Here is a 10,912-nt window from a genome sequence, read left to right as displayed (position 1 = left end):
TCCCCCCCGTTCTTCTCCGGGAAAACCGAAATCGCTTTTTTTTGTTTTTGTTTTGTTTTTGTTTTGTTTTTGGTAAGAGGAGCGTGGAATGCATAATAGGTCCTCCCCAACACTGGGATTCTGCAGATCCTTTGGATAATATAAAGAAAACAGACAATATTTCAGATTCAACAGTCATAAAGTACAGATAACATCACCACGGTTGCCAAAATATAACCGTAAGGCACAAATGGCTCGACCAGGTCTTTCTTAAACAATAAGCGGGCGCCTCCCTTTAGAGCAGTGGGCGGAGCGTCACGCCCGCCCCGTCCCAGGGAACCTTCAGAGCGCACCGGCCCCACCCCTTTCCCAGGGTTCCTGGCGCGACGGGCTCGCTCCCGGCCGGCTACGTGCGCGTGCGCGGGCAAGCGCCGGAACGTGTTCTCGCGTGGTTGCTCCACCCCCTTTGGCCTTGTCTTCGCGGCCCCCGGAGCTTGAAGTTCCCGCCAGGTGCGGGCCGGACAACCGCGATGCTGCCCCGCGCTCTTGCGCTTTGAGACGGAAGAACCGTCCCAGGCCCGTTTCAGGTCGCTGTCGGCGCTGAGCTCCGGGCAGCCATGTCCACGGGCTTCTCCTTCGGGACCAGCACGCTGGGCTCCACCACTGTGGCCGCCGGCGGGACCGGCACGGGCGGCGGTTTTTCTTTCGGGACCGGGACGTCCAGGTAACTGCGCTTCCTTGCCTCACCGCTCGGGTTCTGGCCACTTGGCTCCCAAGGGGTCGTCCGCCCGCCCTTTCCCCCGCTCGTTTCTTTCCAGGTGGTCCTGGAGAAAAATATTTGCCCAGCGCCAGCTTCGTAGGCCTCCCGGTCGCTACCCTGGTCGCTGCCCTGCCCCGGCCCTCACGGCGGCCTGGTTGGGAGGAGGCCGGAAGGTCTGTGTTTTGAGGTTTCCAGAATTCACGATGGTTTAGGTATTGTTCCTACCGAGTGAGGTGTGACTGGGTGAGAGGGCCAGGGAGTTCACTCCCGAGTCCTTAGACGCAGAATGAATGTTAAAAGAACGAATGAAATTGTAGCTTACTTGTGGAGTTGGTGTTTTTTGTTTTTTTTTTGTTTTTGAATTTTGGTCATAATTTTTTTAATATATTTTATTTTATATAATTCTTACATCATTTTTCATTTCTGCACAATGTATGCATTTGCATTTTGGTTCTATTCCCCATACAATTCCCACCCCCCCCTTATTTTGACCCTAATCCTCCCCCCACCCCCCTGTGCGTCTCTGGTTTATAGTTGCTTGTTGATTTATATACACATTGGAATATTACTCAGCAATCAAAAAAGATAAACTCATGCAATTTGCAGTAACGTGGATGAAGTTGGACGGGATCATGCTCGGCGAAATGAGTCAGAAAGAAAAAGAAAAATACGGGATGGTCGCACTCATAGCAGGAATTTAGAAAACCTAAATAAGGGACCAGGAAAAAGACTAATTATAATAAAAAATCAAAATCAACAAGCAACTTGTGGAGTTTTTTTTTTTTTTTTTTAAAGACAATTACTATAAAATTTCAAGAAGGGCAGTTGAGTGTTTCTCCCTCAATAGTTAAGATTGCATTGCAGGATATACCGTGCTTTAATATCATGGTTGTCTTAAAAGAACTTTCAAGTCTTTGTTCCTCGTGGGGCAAATTTAAATACCTTTTATAGCATTTATTGGTGGAAATTTTGAAGTTTGTGAATTATTGTATCATAAGTGAGAATGTTGTATGTAATGACTCCTATTGTCTTTTATTTAAGTTGGAAAATGTAGGTAGCATATTCATCTTTTTTTTTTTTTTTTTGGTGTAACTTTCACTACACCATCACTTAAAATGGTCACAGAAATACAGCTCCAGAGATCCAGAAAGAGGCAGTTAAATAGTGAAAGGTTATTTTAACCATGAGAGATTTAATCTTTAGAACTTAATCTTTTGAAGATAAAGGTCGAGTTCATTAAATCAAGAAGTTTGCACAGAATTAGTTAGGTACAAGATACCCCCTGAGGCTTGAAGGTTTATAGTTGTAGATTTAAAAGGTAAAAATACCTTCAGTATTATCTGTATTTTAAAAAGGTGGTGGTGGTGGTGGGAACTACAGACTATACAGTCAAATCAGAAGTCTGGGAGTTTTCCTTAATACTTATTTTTTCTCATTCTGTGCTCTAATCAGCAAGGCCTAATCATTTTAATTCTGTAATTTCCATTGTCTTCATTTCAATACCACCACCCTGTTCTATGCTCTTACTATTCAGAGAACAAATGTTTACTGAACACAGTTCAATTTCGTTAACACTGTTTTAGGTGGTAAGAGTCCTCTCCTGAAGTTAACATACTTAAGAATAATCTTACAGTTCTTCCAGGTTTTCAACTAGTGACCTTCCTCTTGTTGGGTGAAACAGCTCCCTCATCCTACTTAAATTAGTGCACTGGAGTTCTAATTACTGTCCCCAAAATGTACTTTTATGTCAGTCTTTTTTTTTTTAACAGATTGTATAGCCAAAGCAGTTTTTTAAATTCCTATCCCTTGCTTCAGTGATTTTCCACTATCATTGGAATAAATTAAAAAGAAAAATAAATCTTAACCATGATCTGCAAGACCAGAATAATCTGCAGTCTCTTCAGACTCATCCTGAACCTATCATCTCATTTCAGTTTGCTTCAATTCTGTGATCCAGACCTGCTATTAAAAAAAGTTATGTTACTACCCTTCACTGACATAAAAATAACTGAAACAAAGTTTCAAAGAAAGATACTCTTACTTCATGTGATGTCGATATTTTCTGTTCTTTCATTTCACTTTTTAGAAATGCTGGTGATGTTTACGCTTTTCTAATGGGTCTTGATTTTAGTTTGAAAAACTAAGCAACGGAGGCTTTCCTCAGGTGGCCTTAACCAAATAACTTCCCATTTTAGGGCAGTTCCCTCCTAAACAATTTTTTTTTTAAGAGAAGAATGAAGAAGGCAGATAACATTTTTTTTTTTTTTTAAGATTTCTTTATTTATTTCATACAAGCACTGGATACAGTCAGAAGCACAGGAGGGTGAGAGAATTCACCAGAGCCAGAGCAGGGAGCTGAACAGGCAGAAGGACTGAAGTACACTGCTGAGGGGAGCAGCCGGCGGCAGGAGAGGTCTGCGCGCCAAGTAGGACCCTCCTCCGGTGGCCGGGGAGCGGCCGGGGGCGCTGCAGAGGCTGCCTGGCCGCTTCACAACCCAGCGCTCAACTGCTGCGCCACCGGGGAGGCTCGCTAAACAATTTTTCTACCACCTTCCATGTGCCTACTTTTGGGACTATGCCTCCTTTCTCAGAGAGGCCTTTTGTGATGTCAGTCTAGAGGAATTTTCCATACTCAGAATATCCTGAACTATAGCATTTAACACAGTTGTAATTAGTTCATTATATGTTTTTTGTTGACTCATCTGGTCCCAGCAATAGGATCTAAACTCGATGATGGTGAAGACATTTTCATACCATTCTTCCAGTAGACACAATGCCCAGAACTCCATACATACTTATTGAATGAAAGTATTCATCTTTCTCTCACAGACAGGAAACATCCTGAGGACAGGGTTTGTATCTTATTTACCACTCTATCTTCCGTTATTGTGACAACAGTGCTTGCAATATAAGGCTTTAATAATTTGCCACATGATTGAATAAAGGAAGTATTAGTAATCAAGTAGAAAAATTTATACAGACTTCAGAATGACTTGTATAAATTAATAAAAAGAGAGACAGTTTAATATCTGTCTGTTAGAGCATTGGTTTGGAGACCTGACTGCCCTAAATACTACGTGGTGTCTTTAGATAAATGATTTATGGGGAGTTATTCTGCAAGCCTCAGTTCCCACATCTGGGAAAAGGAGTGTAATATATTTATCTCAAGAAGTTGTTTAATTAGATAAAGCATGTATTTAGCATTGCATCCAGCACTTGACAAATTCTTCATAAATATTAGCCATTATGTTTGCTCCTAAGTCCACAATAAGACAATGGAGGGAAGTTAAAGTAACATTCTGGCCTGCTGTAATCAATGTAATGTTTCTTTTTTTTTTTTTTTTATTTAAACATAAGAATTTTTTTTTAAAGATTTATTATACAAGAACTAGGGTAGGGAAGGTGAGAGGATTCACGAGAGACAGCAGGAAACAACAGGCAGAAATACACTGACTGAAATACACTGCTGAGGGGAGCAGTGGATGAGACAGGAGAGGTCTGTTTGCGGTCTGGGAACTGGCTTGCTGGCCGGGATGGAACAGGCACTGCAGAGGCTGCAGACAGCTTCACAGCGCTGCACTCAACTGCCTGCACCACTAGGGGAGGCCCATCAATGTAACTTTTCTGTAACACAACTTACTGAGTTTTTGCTGGTAATTCTGGGTTGGGGTAATAATTGATCAGACCTGAATTTGCTTTTGTTTTTGTTAAAATTTCTCTGACACAGAGAAATTTCTCTTTTGCTTCTTTGGTAGAGTAAGAAGATTCCACTTTAAGTATTTCTTTAGTACTGTTTTTAACTTTAGTTATGAAATACTTAATGTGTCTTCAGTTAAGAAATGTAAGTATTTTAATTCATTTGTCTAAACGTACATACTTTAGCTGGATGTCTTTTGTATATCTATGGATAACAGTAAAAACAAACATGATCTGTGATTTGTTTGGGGACAAAGAGGGCATAATATCTCTTCTTAATTTCATGTCTTCACAATTTTCCAGTAATGTTTCTTAAATCACTTTTTAAATTCAGTCAATTAAGTGTTTAAAGATCTGTGCTTTACTTGTCAGTAAGACCTTTCCAGCCCTGCTCTGCCAACCCCTATATTTCATATATCCAAGGGTACACACATCTGCTCTTGGTCATTTTTAAAATAAGTGGTAAACTAAGACACAATTAGAATTATCATTTTTCCTATTAGTGTTGATGACTAATCTAAAGTTTTATCTCGTTAATAAGCTCCTCCTCTCAATAATAATCTGGCGTACTACCTTATACATAATGTGTTTAATTGAATTTATAAACTTTCCTAATTACACAGTAGTTACATTTATTGAGGGCAAAAAATTTGCTCTGTATAATCTAATCTTTTCCAAAAATCCTGCTGAACTGTGGGTAGAGTTGGGTATACAGTTATTCCATTTTGAAAATGAGGAAATAGAGGCTTAAAAAGGCTAGGTGATATCATGCAAATATTACTGTATTAGGGAACTAGTACTGGAACCTAGCCACAACACTGCTACCTTCCCCTTAAATGAAATGACCCAGACTTTTAAACTTGAAACAAAAAACAAAACTGATACTGGGTTCTCTCACAGTGATTATAAGTGAGAATGTTGTATGGAAGGGCAGGGAGAATATTAATAAACATAAATATATAGGGTTATATGTGTTATAATCTCTTAACTCTTCACAATTTTTGAAGTGTCAAATTGTCAAGATTTTTTTGGTGTGATTTCATAATTTGTTTTTACACATACACGTAACAAATTTGGGCCTCTGAGGCTTGATAAGAAATTTGAAAAATTGGGGCCTCCCTGGTAGCGCAGGTGGTTGAGGGCTGCACTGTGAAGCTGTCCGCAGCCTCTGCAGCTCTGGTTCCATCCTGGCCGGCCAGCAAGAATCTCACATGGCGAAACAGACCTCTCCTGTCTCACCGGCTGCTCCCCTCAGCAGTGTATTTCGTCAGTCTGCCTGTTCTGTTCCCCGCTCTGTCTCCAGTAAATCCTTTCATCCTTCTGCGCATCTGGCCTGTACCCCAGTTCTTGTATAAAAATAAATAAATCTTTAAAAAAAAAAAAAGAAATTTGAAAAATTGTGAATCTTGATAGAGGGTAATTTTGTTGCACATTTTATTCTTTCCAGGATATGTCTATAATTGGTCAGAGCAGAATATATGAGATCCTGCTTATGATTACTTGGAATCAGAGATTCTAATTGCTATAGATTGTGCTTTTCTTGAGACTGGTATTGCATTTTTAAAGATTAATTTTATATGTGGATTTATTTGTAAAGAGAACAGAAAATTATTTGAACTTGGGTGGCTAGAGGTAAATTGTTACTCTTGCAACCTGTAGAGATATATTAAGATATGTTAAGTTAAAAAAAAATTAGTATTGGAGGGTTAATTTTCATTTTTCTTAAGTAAATACTGGCTCTAGTAGACTTTTATTTGTGTTTTTTATAAATAAGCAACCCTTCTGTGGGGCTCAATTTCGGAACTTTTGGAAGCACCGCAACCCCAGCAACTACATCTGCTCCTTCAGGTGGATTTGGAACTGGACTTTTTGGATCAAAGCCTACCACTGGGTTCACTTTAGGAGGAACAAATACAGGTAAGGTTGATTATCACACTTGCAGGGAATGGCCTTAGGATGTTTATTCTTCTCTATGTCCTTTTTATAACTCTCTCTTCATTGGTAATAGACTGAGAAAAAGGTAAATACTAAGGTGAAAAGAAATAAATGGATTTAGAATTAACTACCAGAATAGGCCTAGTCATCAACTGTGATCTACTTTAGTGTAAGGAAGGGAAACACACACACACACAAAAACACACACACACCATTTAAAGAATGAAAGAAGATATTGCTCTTTATAATGAATTAAAGTAATTTAAAATTTCATATTAAAGATTTATTTATTTTTAATTTATACAATAGCTAGGGTACAGGCCAGAGGCATGGGAGGGTGAGAGGAAGCGGAGACAGCGAGGGGAGCAGAATAGGCAGACAGACAGAAAGCACTGCTGAGGGGAGCAGCGGGTGCAACAGGAGAGGTCTGCCGCACAATGTGGGAATCTTCCTGGCTGGCCAGGAATTGAACCCACACTACAGAGGCTGCGGACAGCTTCACAGTGTGGCACTCAATCTGCAGCACCACCGGGGAGGCCCTAAAATTTCATATTAGATTGTGTAATGGAGTGTTTTACCTCAGTGAAGATTAAGTCAAGTTTACCAATTTGGACATAAAGCAATTTAGGATATGTGGGACAGTCAGCCTCCTTTTTTGCTCTGATATAATTTGTATACCTAAGAGAGCTGCTTGTTTTTTTTGTATTAAAACAATTGTTTCATTGGGAAAAAAGCAAGAGGTAAAAGTTTCTGATGGACATTTCAGTAATAAAAATGTTTGCCTTCTGTAATACATATTTTGTTATTTATAAGCTAAAGATATATTTCAGTGGAGCTACCATTTTAAAAGTTTGCAGCGTTATTTACCCTTTATTCTTTTGGTCTCTCTTATCTTTTGCATTGACCTACTAACCTGAATTAAAACACATAGAAAATGAAAACTTCAGGAATAAATATGAGACTAGCCAGTGAACCTCTTGAGACAGTTCTGTGTGCCAGTGTTTTGCTTGGAGTAGCTTTTTTTTTTTTCCCCCTTAACCTAATTTGGTCATAAGCCATAATTGTATTTTACAAATGTTCCTTAATCAAATTGCATGTAGCTTGTAATATGAAAGCCATTACCATAGGAAGAATGTTCTATTAGTTAGTGCTTATGGTGGAAGATACTGGGATATGCAGTGATGTTATTAGCAGTGTGGTCACTCCTTGAAGATGATTCCAAGTCTTGCCCTTATGACAAACCATCTTCCATTGATGATTAAATTTTATTTCTCTTTCTGTCCCTAGGAATAGCAACAACTATAACTACAGGATTCACTCTGGGTAAGAATTTTTGAGGAAAGATCCCAAATCTATTGGTTTCTACTCTTCTCTTTCCTAATATTTCACAGAGCTGGGTATAGAAGAAAGCATGTAAGCAATGACTATAGTTCACTGACTTATCAAAAAACTTACAGCATTTGAATATTTAAAAATCAGTGACTGTATGGTCCTTTTTTAATTCTAGAAACTTAAATATAAAAATGACTCTTCTGGAAATTTACTTCACAATGTTTTTTCTAAATGAGTTCTTTTAGTGGAAAAAGCATCAAATTAAGCCTTGGTGTAGCTAATAGTTGTGAAGCCTTAATTATATAATATCTGGCAGCTCTTAGTTATCTATAAAATGAGGGTCTTGGACTAAAAAATTTTTGGATTCCTTTCCAGCTCAAAAATGTATTTATATATAATGTTACGCCCAAGGGAATGTGAATAATTGTGTTACAACCTGCCTAGAATCTTGATGGAGTAAATAACGTGAGAGAAAATAAAGGATTTGGAAAAGGATTTTGTTCTTTTTCCTATTTATTCTTTTATTTGAGGTAACATTGGTTTAACCCATCACTGTATATGATCCAGAGGAATAGGTTCACACCACTTCAGATGTCTGTCACCACACCCTATCCACCTCAGAGCACCCATATCCATTAACCTCAAAATTAATTAAAAATAAAAATTGAAATAAAGTGGCAGACTTTCTTCAGTTGAATGCTACTTGCCTGTTATCAACAGAAAACATGTTTGCTGCCAAAGTTTTGGACAAGATTGTCTACAGAGACACAGTTAGAACCCAAAGGTGACTTTAAAACTATACTGTGGCAGGAACTGCCAGTTGTGGTAAGAGCAATCATGAAGTATGATTACTGACTTTTTTTCTTTCAGTGCTTTCAGGAGATGCCAAAATGCAGGTCATTCATATATTTATTTAATATTTTTTGAGCAGCTACTACCTAACTCTGGCCTTAAATTTTTAGTAATAGATGTTAGTGTGATGGTGCTAGCAGTGGTAAGGATGATACTGATGATGTCAGGAACTGCTGAGTGCATGAGCAAGACATTGTGAATCTGTTGTGAAGTACAGTAGTGAGTTCTTGTATAACCTGATAAATGCTCTAAAAGATGTACGAAAGGCACCGAGTAATGCAGAGGAGGAAGAAAATGGGAATTTATTTTGGGGTCATGAAATATTTTAGCTATAGGTATGGAAAATGGAAAGCTCCAATCAAAAGGATCCAGGGGAAGAGGAAAAATATTTTGTTTTCAAGGTGAGAATGGTAGGAAGAGTTAAGATTTGAGGAGCAAATTGGAGTCAGATAGCAAAGGCAAGGCAGTTAGTGCCAAGAAACTGTAGAGCTAATGGCAACCTTACATCTTGGTTCTCACTATGTATTTTATTGTTCTTTTTTTTGGAAGTAACATAATTCCAAGGACAGTTTGGACATTGGAAAAGATTGATAACAAAATAATAATTCTTAAGAGAGAACTAAGGTTTTAAGGGTACTTGTAATCCTGGGATATCTCTGGAGTAGAATTGACAGGAGTTATGACTAATGGAATGTATAGGAGGGAGAGAAAGATGTTAAGGATGATTGCCTTTGCTAGTCTGAACAACTGAATTTCAAAAGTACATTGAGGTAAAGCTAGCCAGTGGATGTTCAGATACATGTAGATTTAGACATATGTACCAAAAGCTGAATTCTGAAAGTGGATGAGATCTTTTGGGAAGTAAAGGGACTTCAGGGATTGGAACCTTAGGGTGTGGAAAAGAAGGAACATTTTTCTACTCAGTATGAAAGAAGGATAAGTGCTGTTTCAGGTAAATCTAAGGGTAGAACTGAAATTGGATTTCACTGTTACCACATTGATTGGATTTCCCCCCCCCCCCCTTAACTGGGCCATCTTTTTGGTATTTATGATTTGGGCCCAAATTCTTTATTTTTCTTTCTCATACATGTGCAAATGCATACATCTTTGTTAAAAGAGTAGGATCCTGGTTGAAATTGGTGTAATATATAGGTAGTTATGGTGAAGTGAGATTTGTTTTTTTTTTTAAACAGGAACTCCAGCCACTACATCTGCATCTACAACAGGTTTCAGTTTAGGTTTTAATAAACCTGCAGCATCTGCCACACCTTTTGCTTTACCCATTACTTCTACCTCAGCTGGTGGTCTCACTCTTTCATCTGCTCTGACGTCGGCTCCAGCAGGTAAGGCAAAATGGAAAAAAGTTGGGTTTTATGTTAAATTTTAATTTTATTTAGAGAACATAGGTATCCACCTTTATTATCAGTTTGGGAAAACTTTTAATCATGCTACAATTTTGACCTATAAAGATTGATTTGTGTAGATCAGCATTGGGCATTAAGCAGCAAAGGTCATCTTGGAAGTTAATATCTACATTGTTTTCAAGGACCATTTTCTTTATCAGGATAAAGGATAAAGCATTTGCATAAACCTTGCCCATGTTAGAATTTATTTAATTTTAGAGGTGGACTTGGGTCAAAAACTTTTCATTACAGTCTAGAATCAGTTATCTATTACCATTCTAGTAATATCCAGAACTCTTTTGTCTGTCACTTGTTTTTGCCTTGAAGCTACTATTTCTCTTCTGAAGTATAGATTTATCTTTAGTGAATAGTTTTCCCCAAAAACCAATCAGGGACGTTAGGGTTTTTTTTTTTTTTAAAGAATGCTTGGTACTTTCTATGTTTTAATTTTCATAGAAATGTTTCCTTTTGAAGGTTTACAATCTTATTTTTTATAGCATCCACAGGATTTACTCTGAACAGTTTGGGTGGAGCAGCAGCCACAACTACAACTGCATCAACAGGCCTTTCTTTAGGGGGAACCTTAGCTGGTTTGGGAGGTTCGCTTTTCCAGAGTACAAACACTGCAACATCAGGTAACTGATAGTATTTTTTCTGTGTATGTCATATTTAAATTTATTTTGACCTTTTGAGCAGATCACTTTATTTAAACTGTATGTTTTCCTTTTAATATGAAAAATGGTTTATAAAATGACGACTCGTAAATAATTGGACATCTTAGTCATATTTTAGAAATAAACTTTTCTAAATGAAGAGGAATGTACTTAAGGATCAGTTAATGTTAAAGGGAAATTTTTTAATAAATGGTAGTTGAATGTTTGGGATCATTTAGTGTCTAAATTCATCGTAAGGCAATTTGCATTTTAAGCCTTGAATCTAGGAATGACTTTCCATT

At 38.0% G+C, this 10,912-nt stretch overlaps 1 protein-coding gene across 5 annotated transcripts in view; it reads left to right on the top strand.

Annotated features, from left to right (window-relative positions):
* Positions 1–596: 596 nt before the first annotated feature.
* The window catches only part of NUP58 (nucleoporin 58), a gene marked incomplete at both ends in the record, with an annotated part of 46,876 nt that continues 36,560 nt past the window's right edge, over positions 597–10,912 (top strand). For 3 of the 5 annotated variants that reach the window (XM_084235374.1, XM_084235375.1, XM_084235372.1), the window contains 5 exons: positions 597–703; positions 6,210–6,352; positions 7,658–7,693; positions 9,748–9,897; positions 10,455–10,592. In XM_084235374.1, coding sequence (XP_084091500.1) covers positions 597–703; positions 6,210–6,352; positions 7,658–7,693; positions 9,748–9,897; positions 10,455–10,592 — 574 coding nt within the window. The remainder of the gene's footprint in view (positions 704–6,209; positions 6,353–7,657; positions 7,694–9,747; positions 9,898–10,454; positions 10,593–10,912) is intronic. The other 2 variants (XM_084235376.1, XM_084235373.1) reach the window with 1 other exon arrangement.

The sequence above is a fragment of the Talpa europaea genome, assembly GCF_964194135.1.
Source record: "Talpa europaea genome assembly, chromosome: 6".
Taxonomy (NCBI): Eukaryota; Metazoa; Chordata; class Mammalia; order Eulipotyphla; family Talpidae; genus Talpa; species Talpa europaea.
Note: the sequence above shows the minus strand (reverse complement) of the source record. Positions and strands in the feature narration are given on the sequence as shown.